At 35.2% G+C, this 21,426-nt stretch overlaps 1 protein-coding gene across 1 annotated transcript in view; it reads left to right on the plus strand.

Annotated features, from left to right (window-relative positions):
- The window catches only part of mdfic (MyoD family inhibitor domain containing), a 41,891-nt gene that overhangs the window by 4,138 nt on the left and 16,327 nt on the right, over positions 1-21,426 (plus strand). The window contains exon 3 of the mRNA XM_006633454.3: positions 3,454-3,585. Coding sequence (XP_006633517.1) covers positions 3,454-3,585 — 132 coding nt within the window. The remainder of the gene's footprint in view (positions 1-3,453; positions 3,586-21,426) is intronic.

A 21,426-nucleotide genomic window follows, 5' to 3' on the forward strand; every position in this document is an offset into this window, starting at 1 on the left:
CTTTTTTGGCAGAACAAAACTTGTTTTTTTGTGATAGGGACCTTAACAGTTATTGCAATTCTAATTTACCTCCTTATGCACTATTTCAAAAACATTGGATTTCAGCTTATTATAATATCTATGGTATGCATGCTAAAAATATTACCTTTATTGAGTTGAACACTTAGTATCATAATACAAACCATTTAAAATGGTTTTCATTTTATTACCCCATTAAGGTAAGGGTGTTACTGTTAAGAGTTTGAACAAGTGTAACCCCAAGGATTCTGGTATTAAATGTTATCCACTAGACAGACAAGTACAAAAAGTGTATTTCCTTATCTTGAAGTATATGACATCTCCAATAATAAGAAAATGCAGCTTTGTTTCAGCAGTGATAATTATTTTGACATATTATATTTCCATGAGATTCAAAGCTCTGTATAGTAGTGCACAAAATATACAACAAAAATAATGAAAGTGGAAGAAAAATGCAACAAATTACTTTGTGAACCTAAGAGTAAGACTAAATTACATATTAAAAGCTTTTGTAAAAAGATAGGGCTTTAGGTGAGTTTTGAAAATATTGACAGTCTCTTAAGGATTTGAGCAATAATAGTATTACCCATTTTGTGGACCCCAGTTTTCAGCTGAGTAAAGAAGGCCAGAACTGGCATATTAAATGTTATGAACCCTGTTCTATTTATTCAGTAAAATAATCTGGGACTAGACCATTCATTGCCTTCCATGTTCTGTATACAGCAGGTGGAATTGACAAAGGACAGGAGTCATGCTGATGAAGAGTATTTTTATTTTATGTACCTATACAAAACCTGTTCAGCACCTTAGAAGATACCACAGGAAGTAAGGTGTGAGAGTGCTTGAATCCTGATGAAACAGAGGTATTTATGTTATGTTGTCATGCAAGCAGTGCAGGGGACTTAACTGTAACCAAGTGGTGTCATACAGGTGGAGGGAATCTTTTATAACATGAGCTTCAAATGACAGAACAAGATCAGCATTAATACAAAGGGTACTTCTATCAAAGGTAGTGCTGTCAAAAACAAGACTGAAGACCACAAATATGTCAGAAGCCTATGAGCATAACCTTAGTCATATTATAGTATAACTATTTACAGCTCTGTTGCATCCACATCTTAATATTGAGTAATTTTAAAAGTGCACAACGTTCTATCTGATTTAGTCTGCAAATAAAACCGAATGTCATTAGCATAGCAGTAAAACCCAAATCCATGTTGGCAAATACTCTCACCAAGAAACATCAGGTCCCAGGACAGAACCCTGTGGAACTCCATAAGTGAGGAAAAAGTCAGATGTAAAACAGCCCAGATGTATGAATTGGTTTCTGTAAATCAAGAGCCAAATCAACAAACAGATACCTCAGTGATTCCTAGGAAAATTTACAGTAATCCAGTATAATGCACCAGGATACTGTGATTGATATAATCAAAACCACTTAAATCCAGAAAGAGAAGGTTATTAAGTGATGTATAATCAAAAGCCATCAGCAAATCATTAACTGCCTTAACAAGAGCTGTGTATGTGCTGTGTTTCTCTCCTGTCCCTAACTTAAAAGGTTCAAGAGCTCATCACTTGGTAATAGAAAAGATTATAATTCATCTGCCACCACCTGTTCTACATGTTTTTTAAAAAGAAATGGCAAATTGGAAATAAGATTGTAGTTAGGTACTTGGGAAACCTGGCCAGTTGTTTTTGACACAGGTGTGAAAGCAGCACACTTTATGCCTGAGGACACAAAGCAGACTTTCAGGCATGCATTGATGGGATTAGTAACAAATTCATAGCAAAGAGCAGTGAGGTGGTTCTGTGGCTAAGGATCTGCTCCTGTGGCTGGAAGGTTGCCTGTTTGTATCCTCCAGCCAGCAGAGGAATCCTACTCACTTGGGCCCCTGAGCAAGGCCCTTAACCCTTAACCCCAGGGACGCCGTATAAATGGCTGACCATGCGCTCTGACCCCAAGCTTCTCTCCCTGTCTGTGTGTCTCATGGAGAATAAGTTGGGGTATGCGAAAAGACAAATTCCTAATACAAGAAATTGTATAAGGCCAATAAAGTGATCTTATCTTAAATAGTACCCAGGACACAGGTATTAGGTCTCATTTAGGTACCAACTCAATTAAATAAGCAACATCAACAGCTGTAAAATGAGGGCAACACAAACCCATGAAAGCAGGGGAGGGTGAGGTTGTTGTGAGTCCATGACGTGAAGTCAGTTAATAGCTATTATAGTTATGTACGTTTTTGTAAAAGAATTACATGACGTGTACAGTACATGTAAGGCTTACATTGTTTAGAGGAGAAAAGCAAGCCTGTTGGCTAGCTGAAGCATTTAAATTGATTGTGGAGAAAAGGAGTGCAGGATTACTGTGACCATTCTCAATGAGACAGAATGTGGCCAAAGGCATCCATATAGGCCTACTGATGTTGTTTATAGACTTGTAAGTAAATGTTCAGTGCCATATTTCCATGACATTGTCCTTCTCTTTTCATAGGACACAGATCATTTGTGCAGCAGGAGAAGAATGAGACACATTTTTGTAGAAGTTAGGCTACCGATTACTTCTTAGGGTGTTACTGTAAATAGTGGCAGCATGGCCAAGCCAAACAGAAACAGAAACAGAGCTTCATTAAGGGGGATTTTTGTCACAGTCGGTTTACTGTTGGTGGGAAGTGGAAGGAGTGTTCATTTTAGTAAGATGGCATTATAATAAGAGTTCTATGGGTCAAAGGCCAAATCCACAAAAAGCTGAGTCTATAATATGAGTCTAAAAAAGTCTAATGTATGGCCGCACTTAAGTGGTGGGAAATGAATATGCTAAGCAAAGCCAAAACAACCTAGAGTGGCTAGGAAAGTGACATTAGTCAAGCCGTTTGAAGAATCCATATGTATATACAGTTCTCCAAGAAAGTAAAATACTTGCATTGGTTGAGCAAAAATTTAGTAGAAGGCTAAGGAGGAAGGTAAACCTCCTGCCAGCAGAACTGCCAGCAGAGGCTAAGAACCCTTCACGTTGAAAAAGAAGCAGTGGGATACAATGTGACATTCCACACTGGGAGTGTGATGTGTACAGGAAAACTAAAATCTTCAGTTTGTGTCACCATTATTGGGAAATTATTATTCAGTCTTTTCTATTCAATAGTCAATAATTCAAAATGACCACTTGATCATTTTTAGTTAAGTCCTATGTAATGTCTAGAATAAGAACTTAAACCTAAAAATATTCGTTACCCTACATAGTAAATTTTGATATTTTTTAAGTTTAACAATATGACATCTTTTGAAGGTAAATTCTGTTCTGATGCTTTCCATTATTTTCAGTGTTTCCAAACGTTGTCTTACTTTTTTTTTCTCTAGTACAAATCCCGTTTCAAAACTGATTTTTTAGACAGTAATGTGCATGTCTTAATTGCATATGGATTTCTCTTCTTTTAGATGCATCTGACAGTCCCTGTGAACCAGGACACCAAAGGAAAACAGCAGAGGCACTGATTCACAGAAACCAGGCTGCAGATGGGCAAGGCCAGGTATCTTGGGGTACTTCCACCAATGGTGATCTCATTCGAAGTAAGTGGCAACTAAGTCTCAATCAAGTGGCCTATTTAAAATCACAGCTGTCAAAGTACTATGTGCTTCTCTCTAGCAATGGTTAAGCAGACACTGCAATGCCTGTAAATATGATTAGAAGGAAGTTATCTTTGAGTGCATTAACAAAAAACAAATAATTATTTGATTTCATGTAGTTACAGCAAATATGGATGCGTCCTGTATAAATGGATTGTAATTTCTGCAAGGATTTCTCTCTAATACACACTGATGTTATAGAACTAGGACATCCAAATCCATGTCCTTTGAGATCAGAACATATAAATTATGCACCGTCTCACTGAAAGACTTTGATCTTGTTCAACTTTGGTATTATTTACATCTGCACTTGAAAATCAGATTTTACCCTGTATTAAAGTTTTATTGAACTTTTGATTAATATTTTTGGTAGATTTCATCTCTGATTTATAAGTGGTTTATTCAAATATTGAAATATTTAGTGCTAAATCACAACCAGCATCTGCATGATTCAAACTTTTTCTTATAATAAAAGATTAAACATTGATGAAAATTTTGTGTATATTATAGCGTTTTCTACATGTTATATCATAATCATAAAAAATTTAATCAAACATAAAAGGCATTGATTTTCAGGCCAAGCTATTCTATACTGTATATTTCTGCTTGCAAATCATGGCTTGAAAGGATTTTTGGTGGATGTGATTTTTTTTTACAAAACATCTACTGGGTATTTCAGTCATTGTTTCTAAAACGGTAAAAGCTGTTTGAAGGACTGTAAATGGTGTCATTGTGAGTTAAAATATTACCAATGTACCTGTCTGACTTATCTAATTATTAATTACAAGTATTATACAAGTGCTATTTGAATGGTTTTATTGGTACTCAACTAATTGCATTTACAAATTGTCCAAAAAGTGTTGCAATGAATTGTCCATGCTATAGTTTTGATTGTGTGATAATGTTGACGCTACAGAAGCCAACAATGCTCTGGTTAGTAAATACAGGTGAATTTAAAATGGTGAAAAATGGCTTATTGCACTTAAAATTGGGTGAATTATAGCATGTATCCTGAGCCTTAGTGGAAGGATTTATTTTTAAGCCAAGACTTGCCTTCATATTCCACTCCATTGTCATGTGGTGGATGTGTTGTGAATACTGGCCTCGCTTACAGAGAATCACCATTTATTTGCTTAAAGGAGATCTTTATCCAGGTCCATTTATAAAATATACACTAGTAAGGGGAAAACTAATCGCTCAACTTCAATTAAAAAACTAAAAAAAATGTATTAAAGGACAAAGCATAACCTTTTTTGCCACACGGCCTGTGGTTCTGCACTTTTCTGGTAGTCGGGTGTCTTCTTCTATGGCTCCACTGTGCCAGATTTCAGAGCAGGCTGTCTTCCAGTCTTCCGGGCCTTTCTGGGCAGCTCTTTCCGAGCTGTCGGCCCCCGCTCACTCGACTCATGTAAGACCAGATGCAGTGCACTCAAGAAGGGGCTGCTGCCGCCGTGTCCCGTTTCCTAAGCAGCAACAGCAAATTCACTGCTCACCATTTGAACCCCAAGACCTGGAGGGAGGCAGTCGGAATTGTTCACTTTAATTAAAACTGATTTTTTTAAATGCAGATTAGCATGTCATTAGGCACTCTGAGGAAGTGTTCGACTTTAACCGTGCATTGTGTTCTGTGCTCAGACACTCCAACTCCAAGGTCTATTTGCTCAAACATGTAAAACATGACATTTAATATCATTATGAATGCAATTTAATTCCTATAAATTGTGGTTTGCGTAAACATAAGCGATACAATTGATGAACTTGTCTGTATATATTCAAAACTGTTAATTTTCACGTTTTCATTTTTTCAAAACATTTTTTATGAAGGTTCTCTGTGGCCGATTCAGACAGAATATGTTTCGGCACTAATTCAGCTTTTGAAGTTTTGAAAATGTCTTTACTGGGTGCTGAAATTATTTCAGGCTGCAGATTCGCTTCTTCCTTAGGGTATAAGCTTCATGTTATATTAACAGAAAAATGGTATGATGTGTCTCATGATATGAAAATTCAAATAGGTTGTTTCTGCACAAAATCTATGATTGCATTTTTTTTTAAAGTTTGTTTTCAGTCTAAAGTTCTATATACATATATTACTCTGACAAAATTAAAAAAATCAATATATTTGCTGCCACCATATGCATTCCAGACAGATCACTTAAGAAGGGTAAGAAATCCAAGCGTACCAGAGTGACTTGCCTGGTCTTGTTTTGTAGGCCTCTCTTCTCTCCCATACACTTTATAAAAAGTTAATGTATTCATATCAGATTGTGCCTATGTACAGTACTATCGGTCAATGTCTGGACTCGTGTGAAGACAACAAAATTTGAGCATTATTTGGTTATTAAATGTTTTTTTTTCATAGACTATTATATGTCCTTGCTTAAGTATCTGTTTCCCTCTTTGGCTCGAGGTCCCTTGTCATTTCTGTGAACTTTGCATTCTGGAGAGCATGAATGTTTAATGAATATGCAAATATACCTGTCCGAACTGCTGCATAAAAGTTGTTACACAACACTGATCTATTAATTTATCAATTGACAAGTGATTCTAATGAAGGAAAAGAATATACTTCATTATTCATAAATGGAAGGCAGAAATACAGTATGGCAGCATTCAGCCATTCCTGTGTTATCCTGCTTTCTGCCTTAACCTTACTATCAGCACACACCCTGAAATGCCTTTTAGGGCATAATTTTGAATTATATTCTGGTCTTATGTCTTCACATCTGAATAATGTGCTTCCACCACCTCTAATACTTAGTGAAAATGTGTTGTATTACCTTTACTTATTAGAAAACGAATAATTGGCAAAGTAAGAAAGGAACATCGCTCACAAAAATAACCATATCAGTGCCGTGCACATCATCAAATACAAAGCTAATAATTCACTGGTTTCTGCTGCTGTGGGCTTTAATCACCAAAAACAATGAAGCAAGTGGAGGGCACTAATCTTAAAATTAGCATTTTTTGCAGTTGGGAAAGGGAATCTTTCTGTTGAGCAGTCTTTAGGAAGGAGCAAACCTATCACTAATATTAGGGATACATGGTTTAAAACGTGTCATCCCTTTTGAAAACTTTCTGCTGAGTTTGGTTTTTATTTCAAAACTTCACACTCTGTTTAGCTGACAGTAATCAGTTAAAAGTTCATAACTGGTGAGCCAAGTTAGAAAGGTTCTACTTTCAGACTCTTTTGATTTTTCTCTTATATACTGTAGCAGTAACTATTAAATATAGCATTGTTACCACTCACAGCCTTATTTTTCTCTTATTCTTAATAGAAGTGTATCCTACCACCTGTACATGGTATAAATTAAAACATGAAGACCTCTTGCTAGTTTTTATTTCATTTTCTATTATACTATCTACAATACTGAAATTTATTTCCATAGACTGTTTCACAGACGCATCTCCTAATGAACTTGATTGAGAATGTTATAGATAGCTGTAAAAGATCCAGTTGATTTATAGAAATAAAATCAGTTTAAGGAAAGTACCGGCAGGAATGATTTAACATGAAGAAAATTCAGGTTTCAGTACCTAAATGAAACTTATGTGCTGTTCCCTGAAGTAATTTGTGGTGTCTAGTAATGGCAAAATATTGTTTCCGCCCACATAGTTTTTAGATGATTGTTTGTATTTCACACAACAGCTCTTTGTTTCTAAGTTGTAAACTTTTCCAGTTTGAGCCTCATTATATATCTTCTTTCTACCAGTGACGTGCTGTGAATTACATTTTTAAACAAGCAGTGTTGCCAAACCAGTCGAGCCAGTATTGAATTTACTAAGCCTTACTGAACTACAGATATTGATTCTGGCAGAAAGTATAATTTAAAAACAAAGAACAGCAAATAAACATTTCTATTTTCCTTTAGTCTAAACCTGTTTATAGAGAAAATAGCACCTTTGCATCAAGTTTTTAAAATAAAATAACATCTTAAGGACTCTTTTAGGGAAGATCATTTTCTGTTTCTAACTGAGAAAGTGTGACAGTATCACAAATGACACAAATGATGGTACACCATTCTGAAAGAGAATGAAGTTCCAATATAATACACCCCATGAAATACTATAAGTGTTTTCAAAGAGGTACTGTAGTAATCTGATTAAACGTTTTTAAGCAAAAAATGTTATAGTGTATGGTTTAATGCTGAAGAAAGGTTAATATATTTGAATGCACATACAAATTGACTTGTATTTGAAGATATAACCTGAAAATAGTGTTTCACAGAATCACTTTATTAATAGGAAAATGGATGGATGCATCATTATGATTTTCAAATTATTATAATCGTCAATCTCTAAAACTTCTGCACTTGCCCCTGAGTTTCATGTTTCTGTTTCGTGTTGATGTACAGAAGGGATGTCAAGATGGTACGTTTTCCAGTTTCCAAGCTGAAGCCTGTACACAGGGTCTTATCTTGTCATTCAGCGAGCCTTATGGCTTATGGAGGGTGTGTCTGCAGAAACATTTTCTCATGACGACTGAGGAGATAAAATACGGATAAAAGAAGAAGTTGACATAGAAAATTGCTTAGTAAAATACTAAGGATTCCGTGTTTTTTTCTTAGTATGAATTTATGTACAGTATGCAGCTGTTTAATTTCCTTTTTTTCCACTGAATACGACCACATGACAAATAGCCTTTACCCAAAAAAATAATAATATCTAAATCCTGAAAGAGTATTTAAGCAAGAAAGTTCCAAGTCAGTTTCACCACTAATACATTTTTATGAGGTTCTGTACATTGTGTTCATTCCTGATTAGGCAAATTTATATAAACTTTCCAAGCTATTGTTTTTATATTAGTAATTTTCACAGTCCTGAAATGTAGATAGAAAATGTGACACGAAGATAAACTGTAACTTCCCTAGTAATTAATTTTAATTTTTAGGCAGAACCATAGAGCACCTGTCACTTTGAAATCAATTATGGTTGGCCTGTCCATTTTTTAAATATTTAATAATAATAATAATAATAATAATAATAATAATAATAATAATAATAATATGATAATAAACTTTATTTTATACGGTATAGCGCCTTTAAAGGTGGCTTCTCAAAGCGCTTTACAGGATGACAATAACAATAAATAAGAAGATACAACAATAAATAAGATGATTTCACAAGATAGGGCACAATTATAATTACTACAATACAACAATAACAATAGAGGAGACTGTGGAAGTTGGTATTAAGAAGAGCAGCGGGGTGAAGAATGGAACCAGTTAAGTATAGGCTTTTCTGAAGAAGAAGGTTTTGAGTCTGGATTTGAAGGAGTTTGGAGAAGGTGACTCTCTAATATCCTTGGGCAAAGAGTTCCAGAGCTTGGGGGCATAGCAGGAGAAGGCCCTGTCGCCCATACATTTTAGACGGGCTTGGGGGACAGTAAGGAGGGCAGAATTTGAAGGAGGTTGCGAGGTGGGGAGTAGGGCGATAAAAGTTCAGACAGGTATTGAGGTGCCAAGCCATTTAATTTCATTATTGATATACTTAAATAGGTTACATGTAAAGTATATACATATTTGTTATGTAACTTTATAGACATATACAGCATAATTGTACAGTATATCTACAGTATATGGATGAAAATATACATAGAAACTTGTATTTTTGATAGAGTACTCTGATTTATTCTTGATGCAGAAATGTACTGTAGGCTATTTTGTATTGTTATCATTTTGTGTAACAGCTCATCTGAGCCTGTTTGGTGATATAATACTCCCTAGGAACCTCAGCAGCTTTGAGCTTTCTTGCATCAGGGGTCTGGTCCTTTGGCATTGTGGAATTCACTGCTACTGTATTTGGAGGAGGACCTAGGGGGCTGGAACTTTCCGAAGGATTGAGTCCTACCTACAGTATGTCTGAATTATAACATGCCTCTGTTACTGTTCTGAACCTGCAGAATGGTTGCATTGACTTGAAACCCCTGGATAAGAAGTGGTACATATGCATGGAGGCCATTCAGAATTTGGAAGATGTAGTTCTAGAAATCTCCGGAAGCTGCACAGGATACGGCCCATGACACTGCTTTGTGCCTGGTGCTGTGATTTTTGTGGACATTATAATCTGTGGTAATTTACAAACAACACTGAAGGGGAGGAAGCCAATGGGAAGCTGTGTGTCAGGATTTTAGGGGAAGTTTAACAGAACCCATGTCAACATTTTTTAGGTGACTCTATCATTTTTTTCTACAGTATATCTCTACATTTGTTCTTGGTAAATTTTTGTTTTTGTAATTACACTGTTCTGTTTTTGGTTCTGTCTCTTGTTAATAGATTAAAAAAACAGTTATATCAATATAAGGAAATTGACTCCTAAAATGATTCCTTAAATTTAAATGTAAAATTAACAAGACATTATAAACCTATTATTCCATAGACTTCTGTTTTTCAGACTTTTTTTTGTTTGGACTAATTTGTTTTAGCAAATAACAGTGATGAATGAGAAAAGAGTTATGAGCAAATGGCAGTTAATGGGGAAGGTGAAGTAACAAGACAATATGTACTGATTAAAAAAAGAAAATGGAAAGCCTGGGTAATACAGTATGTACACTGTAGGAAGCTTTGTCAGTGGTAAAGAAATTGGTTGACACAATTAAAGCCCCTTTCAAAATTTAAAATAAAAAAATATACTGTATATACTGATTTAAAGTGAAAATAATAGAAGATTAACACTCGTATGGCTTTATTTGTCCCATTTATCCGTGACCAGCTTGTATAAGTAGAAAAACATTTTAAAATCCATTCAGTTATATTTATTTTTAAGAAATGCACCGAAAGTTTCCACTTGATAGTGAAAAGCAAATACAAATAGATACCAGTAATGCAGAGATGCAGATCTTGCTATAAGCTTCCCTGGTACTGTATAATAACTGTTTAGGGATTTACCATCATGTTATTTATTGAATTGTTAATACTTTTAAGTGAAGTGTTCTTGTGTGTAGCAAAGACCATGCTGAAGCACAGATATTTTTATCCATGGAAATTTTGAAGGTCGAGTAATGTCTTCTTGCACATTGCAAAAGAAATTAACCTGCTCCTCGTATAACAGAGATTGTGCGTTTAATTTTCAAATCTCAAGGTTGTTTATTTAGCTGTGTGGTTTCAAAGAAGATATGTCCTAAAGTATAAGATTGCTATTCAATGACAACAGTTCCCTTTTAAGATTGCTTTAATGGACTGATAAGCAGAGCTGTGAAGAATTGAAATGGTTTCAATATGTTAGTTGCACATTTTTTTGTGGGTAGTTTTAATGTTTTTGTAGATTTGTAATGGGTAGTTGTGATCTTTGTAGAATTAAGAATTTTAAGTTGTAGATTTTTTTTTGTGGTTTTGTACTCAGTACCAAAGTGGAAACTACTGTATTATATGCACAGATGATTCCACAGTCTGCACAAGAGTATTCTGAGTACCCTTTCATAGTAGTTAGAAAAGAGTACCAGGTCTTTCGAGATTCTTTTGTGTTTTTACTGAAATCCTCATTTTCTTACAGCTGGGCTCTCCAGATTCAGACTAAAGGGTGACTTGGAAGCAGAATGCCAGCAGGCCTAGAGTAGGACAGATGCAAAATGAGAATGAGGAAGTTCAACTTTATTAAGTAACAACGTAAGAACTTCCCTTGGCTGTGACCATGTGCCCTCACAAGTGAAGAGAAGAACTAGAAGGCAAAGGGAATTAAGGACAATAGGGCTATTCCATTGTGATTGATGTTCGACTTTTAACAACTCAAGGTGATTAAGTCTGAAGTGGCGGAGAGATGTGCTGCTTTTAATGCTTCATCACTAAGGACTTCCTCTGCTTTATGGTGTTGACATTTTGTTCAAGGCACAGTCCGTCAATTTAAGAATGACAATTATTCGTATATGTACATCGATCCACTTTAGAATTGCAACACACATTTTCACCCTAATTATTCATTATTCAACGTCAACCGATTAACCTTTTTGAAAGTGATATTGTAAGAGGTTGTGATACAACTGTAAAAGATGTCACGGCCCCCTTTTGTACTCCCTTGTTCTCTTCTGCTTGTGAACTGACGTGTGCCGACCCACAAAGAGTAAGAAACCAACACTTGTGAGTTTGAGTGTGCCAAAGCTGTGCTCATGGACACAAAAGGGATTTGGGTTCACCAGTTCTGCACAGAAGGTCATTGGAACAGAAAAATTACATGGGAATGTTGCTGGCAAGAATGTATCAATGAAAAGGTGCTTGGGCATTCAGGGCTCATCAAAGCACCATCATCTGACATACTTCAAATGCAATATAGTCTGTGTGTCAGTTAAGACCGCAGATAGAAAGACATCAAGTCATCCTTTATGGTATACTAAGACAAGACAAGCCATTTAATGTAAATTTTTGTGTGCATTGTAATTCACCCTGAATAATGGTGTCTGCTAAAGCAAATACGTATTACAAATAATGATGCGTCTGGTATGTATATCACCTAGTGTGTAGGCCCTCTGCACAATATCTCTTGAGTGGGCTGGCTTGAAAAATTAGTTTGGCAGGTTTCAGTGACTTAATCCATTTATTTTTTGATAAGCTTTATAAGTAAATGAGAACTGTTTATTGGGCATCATAAATGAATTTAATGCAAGTAATTTCATTAACAGGATTCAGCTTAATATCAGGGATGTAAATTTGTCATTTTTGTATTTCTGTTGATAAGTGTCTGAAAATAAGCAAATGTTAGACAGCCATTCAGGAAATGTACTTTATATGTAGTATTTTCACAAAAAAACTAGATATTAGTTAAAGATTAGATTAGATCTAGATAAAATATTTTGTATTAAATGTATTATATTTGATTTATTTTAAGAACTTTCTCAGATCGGAAGCTTCTAAGATTTTCATAATAGAACCTTATAATCAAAAACTATTGGAAAAGAAACTTAATCGATTACTTTTTTTAGACTGTTTTGAGTATTCAGTTTGTTCTGATTAAAATTTTAACGCAAACAATTCTTTCATGCAACTGAAGCTGATTTTTGTCGTACTAGAGCATAATGTCTATTTTTAATCTTCAGACCCCTGGTACCACTGAAATCATCTGTTAAAACTAAGAGCCCATTAAGAACAGAAGGAGTAATTTTCAAGTGATTACTTAGCAGTAGGCCATAGAATCATAAACTGTATAAATAGGGTGAAATGCTAGTACAGGGGTTGATTAAAATGGCATTTGTAATTCTACCTCTGTGGTAATTATTTTCTCATCGTTTTGTTATAGATCTATTTTATATACAAAATTTCTGGGCATGTTATTACTATTCTCTGTGGTATTTGAGCCACTACTAATTTTAGAAATTAAAAAATAATTGTCACAATGATTAAATATGATGAATATTATGCTACATTTCTATCATAGTATCTCAATATTTTCATTGTTTTATAATCATTTTTGCTTATTTGTATTTGCATCAACTGCAAATAAGTATCTTCTATTAGACAATGAATATGCAGTGCCATCACTTTGAAGTACAGTACCACTGAATGTAATTAATATAGAGTCAGTGTCTCTGTTCCTCCTAATACTAATTAATAGTAGCTGTACTACTGCAGTGTATAGGAAACTTTTGAAGAAACCTCTTGTTTAGAAGATGAACTAAAGATATTTGTGCATCATTGATTGATAGCAAAATTAAAAAATAGACATAGATTGCAAGCAGGGCTTCAAATAAGATGTCTGAACATGAAGATACAAACCAATCTTTTTGAACCACAGCCACCCCAGACTTTAGTTTTCATTCCATAATGAAACAAGGAGGAAAATGTGTATACTGTAAGAGTTGAAGTTACTCTTCAACTCTTCCTTTATTCTTAAAAAATATTTTAAGTTCTGATTGTAAGGGTGATGACAGAACTGGAAGAGATTTGTGTGTTATTTGGTAAATGTGTGTAACTTGATGTTTATCAATTTTTCTCAGTGTTAACATGCAAAAGAAATGTGTTGATAAAAAGTTGCTTCCCGTTGTCTTAGAACTATGTAGCAATTGTTTTCAGAGTGTTTTGGAATTCTTGAAACGGAGCAGGTGCTTTCAACATCCAAAATTACAATAACTGCATATAGTGTGACACTTCTCATCTCATCTAAGTGTTGAAAGGGGGATTTGTTGTGCCGTTCTATTGCAGTGGGATGTAGTGTGTAGTTTTCAGCACCACTAAGCCTATCTGTGTAGGGCCAGTCTGGGCTACAGATTAGCAAATAGTGTAGGATTTTTCTGCAGTTATTTCTGGCAAGGTTAAATGATGCCAGTTTGCATCTGTGCTCTGCTGCTTTTATATAAGGATCACACAACATTTCAAATAATGACTCAGTGAACCAGCATTGTTACAGTGAAGTACAGTCACCTCTGAGGTGAACACAATAGCTGTTCTCAGCCGACACACTACCTAGAGTACTGGGACCACAAAAATGGAAATGGCGCGTCGAACGAAAAAGATCAATAGTTTTAAATAGCAGTTTAAAACCTTTCACTTACAGAAATGTTCATATAGCTCCCCACTGCCCCTTCCACGTCAGCTGCTTATCTGGCAGGTCATTCTGTGAACATCACTGGTCACTGGAGGGTGGCCAGAAAGCACAGGGTTGCATGATGAAGTGACAGTGAACAGATGCATTCATTCATCCTGCTTGGATCAACAAAGGAAGGGGCTGTTAACCTCCACCCCATACACAATATAGTCTCTAATCAAAATTCAGAATATGATGAATTAAACATAAGAACATAAGAACTACCTGAAGTAAAGGAGGAAACTTATAAAGTGTTAATTAAAGTTTTTGGGATGGGCACCTAGAAATCCTTTACATTAATGACCTGTTATATGTAAGCTCAATTCATTTTGAAAATTACCATGTCTGTCGTGGTGGTTAATTCCATGGAATTTGTCCATTGTTAAAACAAGCAAGAAAACTGGAAAACAAATCCTTCATCTGCAGCTCACTTATTTTTTGCTCAGATTAAAATATGGTGGCACTTAAATTTTGGATTCTATTGTCTTTTCAGCTCTCAACCAAGTTTATAAGTTTATTTTTACATTTCTAATCAGTGCATTAAGATTTGGTTCATTGTAAAAAATGTAACTGCCACACTCTTTAAGGTTCAGGTTGTTCTTAAATGCCCCACCTGGGGATGAGATATCTGGATAACATTAACAGGTTTGGGTTTTGTGATAAAAAATATTAACCCTGAAGTACAGATCTTCAGCTCACTTTGGATATCTGACATTTGCACAGCCAAAATGAGTAAAGGAGAAATATAATATTAAATTCTATATGATCTTGATCTGAAATATCCAGCATGATGCATTAATCATTTTCCACTCTGAGAAACAAACAAATAGGAATCATTTATCTAAATTTTTATTTTACATTTACTTTTTTTAGTAATTTTTAAGAATGAAACCGTGTGAATAGCTTGACTGTGTCTGTTTCTTTGAAAGGAAATTGTTCATTGTATATTATAATAATTTGGGTTAAAGGCAGATTTATTAATCACGTAAATGTCCTGTTTTAAAATCAGAATATAATTGATGATACTCGCAACTTGAAAAACTGCTGAAAGGTTGAGGTCATAAAAATCAAGCTTCACGTTTCAAGTTTGCTTCTTCACTGTAAAATGTAATTAACCTGAACTGGGAAGTCCAAAGGGGTTATTTTTTCCACTCAATCAGCAGCAAAATTGCCAAATTTGAAATTAGTAAATCCCGGCAGCCCCACATTCTTTGTCATTGTTATCAAGAGAAAGGGTTGCTTGGAATATTAATAGCCCTCTCGTGTGTCAGATCTCTGCAGAAGGTTGCATTTAAAGGAACAAATTTAAATGATTGTCATAAAGAATTAAAAGTATGCCATGCCATGTATAGCTGAGTAATACTGACTGCAAATTTATTACTTGAAAAATTGGAAGAAAATAAGATGTGAAACTCTGGATTTCTTTGCAATGAAATGTTATACATTATGATCAGAAGGCTGGAGGTAGGCTGATAGAGTTATAGCTGTTCTGCCAGGTAACATGTCTTCTTTGTGATGCTGGCTTCTATGCGACAGGACAATTGAGTTCTGACGATCTGGACGGATGGCCTGCTCTACGTAACGTAAAAATAAAGGTCTTTTTTAAGTCTTCCACTAACGACAATGTGAAGAGTTCTGTTTTGATGGAACTCACTTTTGCTGGGGAAAAAAATCTATCAGGGCCGTAATAACATTCACGTCAGGATGCTGGATAGGATTAACATTTTCAGTTGGACATTCAGTCCTAGCAGTGTTGTATATCTTTTCAACATTCCTTAATGAAGCTTATTATTGAAATGCTTACTACAGTTTTGATGTCTTTGTCTGCCTTTTGTCATAGGATGTATTATCAGTATACATATAATCTAGTAAATCTGGTTGAGCCACTTAGCTGCTGCAGTGCATTTTCAACTCTGTCCAATAGCACTGTTACTTCAAGCTTATTCCCAGCTCAACAACAATTCTTTGTTATGGTGTTTGAAGGTCATGGTTTAAATGAGTTAATGTAAGCAAAGGAAAATTATATGGTGAAGTATTTCTGGCTATACGTTTATTATATAATTTCAATATGTTGTTGTAACTATAAACACTGATGATAAGATATGGTTTGTAATATAAAGGGAGGTATGGATTTTGCTTTGAATTGAAACCTACAGTACAATCAGCCTATTGCTGTTTATTAACGAGAGAAACAACACCTTAGGGTGTTCAGAGGACAAAGAATAGTCTCCTTGTAGGTCATTGCATATTCACAATTTTATATTCCAACAATACAGATAAACCAGGGAAGGATTAAAGAGGAATTTATTTGAAAAAACACAGTTCCAAACAAACGAGCAACAAGCCCGATACCATAGTGATCATTTCAGAAATAACTGTGTCTTGTTTCAATAAATGCCGACATATACACTAATGCACTCTCTCTAAATTCGGTTGCAGACTATCTGTAAAGTCCATGTTCTCAATTACAGAGTTTTCTTTATATAAACAGTGCACTGAGGTTAGTTTTAAAGGCTGATGTTGGGTGGGAATCAAATCTTTGTTCTTTGATTCCAAGAGCAGATCATTAGGTAAGTGTTGTGGACAATGTCATAAATGGAACAAGCTGAACTCTTTAATGGAAATACAAAAAACATCTGCAGAGCTTTATTAAAATGTGCATTAACCTGTGGAATTGTGTACTTTTTGGGACAGAATCAGAATTTAACTTTGAGAACAATAAAGCTACAAAAAAGGACATTAATTAATTTGTGAAAGTAAAAAAGTTATTTTGCATCCATCAGTTTTCTAACAGCTTCATACAGTATGGGGTCATGGGGAAGAAACTGGACCACTTGGTGAAAACCCACAAAAATGCAGGGGGGACATACGAGCAACACTCCATGCTAATAGCACCCCAGGCCTGGAATTGAACCCAGGGCCCCAGTGAGGCAGCAATGCTAACCACTGTGCAGTTGTGCTAAAAGAAGTGATTTTTACTTGTGCTTATTATATTTGTAGTGTTTTTTTCTATGTTCATAGCGGCCTCATGTCTTGCTTTGTTGTTCAACAGTTCATTTTTTCTGAAGGATGAACTGTAGAATTATTTAGTATTCTATGATATGAATAAGAAAAGTAATATAAGTAAAATATTTATAATTTTATTTTCTTGTTATATGCTTGTATGGTTCCAAGATGCTTACAGGCATGTGCAGCCTTTAATAATTATTCTTCAATGTCAGTATGCCCGGTGACAAAGGTTCTCTTAAGGATACAGAAACAAGTCAGTTCTGTGCTTTAAGATACAGAACTGATTAATAAAATTGTCACAAAGGTATGTTTATTGCATGTGATATGCTACAGGTTTTACCTAAACAATTCATTATTTTCTTGTAACCTAATTTAGGTTTTCCTGTTTTTCACAATACACCAGTGTCATACATCAATAATTGAAGTAACCAACTATACAGTGCTGCTAATTTTCCCCTTGATGTTATTTATTCCTAGAACTTCAAAAGGGAAACCAACCTTGAGCTGTTTAACTTGACTGAATTATAACACAAAATGACAATGTGAGACCATAGCATAGACATCTGACTGCAAGAGCTATAGGCTGCTTCCTTACAGTGTTATATTGGACATTTTGGGCTTCCCTTCTAGGGTAACGCTGCAGTTCTTAAGTAGTGTACAGTGTGTGAATGATACATTTTCTATACGTTTTGTGCCCCTTCCTGGTTTCATTTTCACGGTCCATTTAAAATGAAAATATGAAGGTATGGATGCAATTATCTTGCACAGTCATCATTGTCTTCATCTTCTTCAATCTACAGAATCGCTGTGATGAAATAACAAAACTCATTATCGTCCTGATTAACAACACATTTGGAGGGCAATACTGATGCACAGGAATACGAAGCAGGGAAGTCGTCATTCCAACACTCCATGGTCAACTTACCATTTCAACTGTGAAAACATTGCAGCTCATTTTAGTGAAATTTTAGTATAACTTGATAAAGTTAATAATAAACTGAAACCGTTTTTTTACTTGTTACTTGTTCAATCTATTTTAAACAATACTTTATGAACGTAAAAATTAAAATGATTTAATCATGCAGAGGCTGTATCATGTCTAGATAATTGCTGATAGCATTTTCCTTCTGACCATCTTACAAGTTTTCTGTTGCCCAGAAAAGGCCAGAAAGACCAGATGTTGTACTTAAGACTTCAACAGTACTTTTTGACAGAAAACACAAAGACTTTAACAGTATATTTGGGCCTGCTGTTTTCTTAATAAATCAATGCAGCTTATTATTTGAATAAGGTGGCATTGAAAACACAAAAACAGAAAGAAGACGACGTTGGAGAAATTTAAGAATGTACAGATGCTGATATTCAGCACCAATTCCCCGTTATGTTTCTGGTTATAGCTGGTGAGGTAAATGTGGGGTTTTGGCAAAAGGGGAGCTCATTCAGAAACTCATTTAAAGTACCAAAGAGAAAATTAAATATTTTTTTTCATATTTTGATACATGTAAAATTAAACTTGTTTTTAGGAATTTGAATAGATATCACATTTTACATCTGATATATGGTTCATTTTGCTTGGGATATCTAACATGTTTTTTTGTTCTCATAATGTCATTTTAAATGTTATCTTGAGGTGGTCTATGGTAGTGGGGAAACATTTCATAGAACTGTAGAGCTGTGTTTAACTATTTTATTCATTCATAGCTTGTTGTGCTCCAACTAAATATACTGATATATACATATGGCAAGTATCGAAAATGCATGTTACCTTGATGTAATTGCATTGTCCCTGTGTGGGGTGTTCAGTGAAAGCTTGTGACAAATGGCAATTATACTTGTGTGTTCTTCATGAATCCATCAAATACTGGCCTTTTGAAAACGTTCCCAAGATATTTGAGCCTGTCAAAATACCATGCTAGGAACCAAATTGGGATGCCACTTACAAAGATCTTTTCAGTCATCCAACACTCACACCCTAACCCCAGTACATATTGTATTTGCTCATTTATTTGAAGAAAATGTTTTTTCTTATTCAGAAATAATTGAACACTTTTAAGGTATAAAAATGTATTGCTGATATATTCAAAGAAAAACTGTTCAAACTGCAGCTCATTGAAGCCACTCTCCTTATGCATAGTATTTCATCTTGATGTGCATGTGGATATACTACTGGAGCTACTACAAGCCGCTGTGGTAAACCACAGTCTTTAAATTTTCATGATTTATAATTCCTTTAACATTCAGGCTATTCAGGTGTCGTGTTTTATTTTTGTGAAATGTGTTGATGCTTTTAAATACATTAAATCCTTTCTTTCATTTATAGAATAATGCTACTCTAAAGAAAATGAATTTCTAGATTTTAGAAATATATATATATTTATGATTGATTGACAACCATAAAAAAGTACTAAAATTCTTTAGTATTTAAAAATTACACACACAAGATGCATTTAGTGCCTTAATTGAGCTAGCAATGAATTTACATAACAGTCTCGGGTAGTCTGAAGTTATCCTAGCAGTGCACATCTTTATTTTAGAATGGTTGCACTGATGGAATGTGTTATTTGCAGCTAGTGGTGAAGGTGTTCTATAGGGCACTTTTCTATCCCCTGAAACACCCAGGAAAACAACCCAAAAAAAACAATTCTCACAAACTAGCTACAAGAAAATGGTCCCATGTGTGATGATCCAAAAATGGCAGCTTCTTGAAACCTACAAATACAGTAGGAGACTGGATATAAACTAGAAACATTATATGTAGGAGCACCTTGTTTGTCATTTGATTCAAGTGTCCTTTAAGTACGTTAACTTTGATATATCTTTGACAGATTTACTGTAGCATTCTTACACTTTAATTGTGGTTTCAGTGTATGAAAAGGTCACGATGCCCGGGTCCTCTCAAGTTCTGCAAAGCATGGTGTAAAAGATTCTCTCTGATGCTGGTGACTATTTGTGTTTGTCAAATATTCTCTTAACCGTTTTTTTACACAGAAGCTGCCTAAAACTGGTCATGATTTTGTTCAGGTGTACTGCAGCTTCTCCTCCTGCTTTTCTTGTACTTTTTTCATTCCTAAATTAAAATGTCCTAGACCATAAATGTTTAAATCTGGCATCATAATGGTACCTACAAAAAGCTGCTTGTGTTGGAAACTGGAAACTGTCATCCTTAAACCCAGTTTTCACTGTTCAAAGTGTTGGCATAGAAGAGTTAAAGCAAGTACAAAGTAATCTGTTCTTTGCATTTGTTAGCTTGTCTTGTACTTAAACCAATGTTTGAGACTGTCATATGGATTGGAAATCTGAAATACTGCTTGTGTTTTCTGGGATTTATGTGGTGGTTTTATAATAACTATTTATATATTTTTTAAATTGAAAGCTTGACTTACCAGAACAGGAAAGGTAATAATTCTGCCAGCCTATTTTAGCTTGTCTTTTATAGTGGATTCTGTGACCTCGGTATAAAAATAAACTGTTTTATAACAAAATGCGTTTTGGGTAATTGCTTTTATAGACAAGTGTCTTTGTCATCTCGGTGCACTGTAGGAGCCCAACTAGGGCAAAAATAGATCCCCAAAGCTCAAATTCAGTGTATGTAGGAAAAATAGGCAGTTCTGCAGTGCAAACCATTAGACTCGTTGTTGCTCTGCTAATATAGGTAGTGGGAAAAAAAATTGAAACACCAATATAAAGTCACATAATAGGAGTAGGGCCACCACATGTAGCCGGTATGACCTGTTGTGCTTTAGCATAGAGTCTATGCTTCCATGAGAAAGTCAGTCAACTCATACGTGGTTGATGGAGGTGGAAAACTCAGTTTCTGGTGTTATACTAGACCAGTGGTCCTCAAAGTGTGGTCCGCAGGCTGACATAATTATTTTTCTTAAAGGAGGTCTATGCTGTTTAAGTCAAAGGAAAGAATATTGTAGTATCCACTACTAAGGGGCTCCCCCTAGGAGCACTGGTAAGAACTGCAAGCTGTAAATAGTAGAAGGATGGACTTGTGTGTTGGTTCTAGGTTTTGGGGTTTCACCGGTCGTTAAGGGGACTGTAATGGTCAGTAATGTCAGTAATGGGGCGAGCATCAGCCTAGTCGTAGGCTTGGCTGGCTTGAGGGTCTGCCAAGAGGGCAAAGTTTCCATTAATTCTCCTTGGCTGTACCCTTCTGTTGCCTTTGTGTTTTGATGAAGCTTGAGTTATGGGGGACCACTTCGCTTCTTCATTTTCCCCATCGGCGCCTATCGCTTCAGTGTTTTAGTTTTATGCACCACGAAT

The sequence above is a fragment of the Lepisosteus oculatus genome, chromosome 7 (genome assembly GCF_040954835.1).
Source record: "Lepisosteus oculatus isolate fLepOcu1 chromosome 7, fLepOcu1.hap2, whole genome shotgun sequence".
Classification (NCBI taxonomy): Eukaryota; Metazoa; Chordata; class Actinopteri; order Semionotiformes; family Lepisosteidae; genus Lepisosteus; species Lepisosteus oculatus.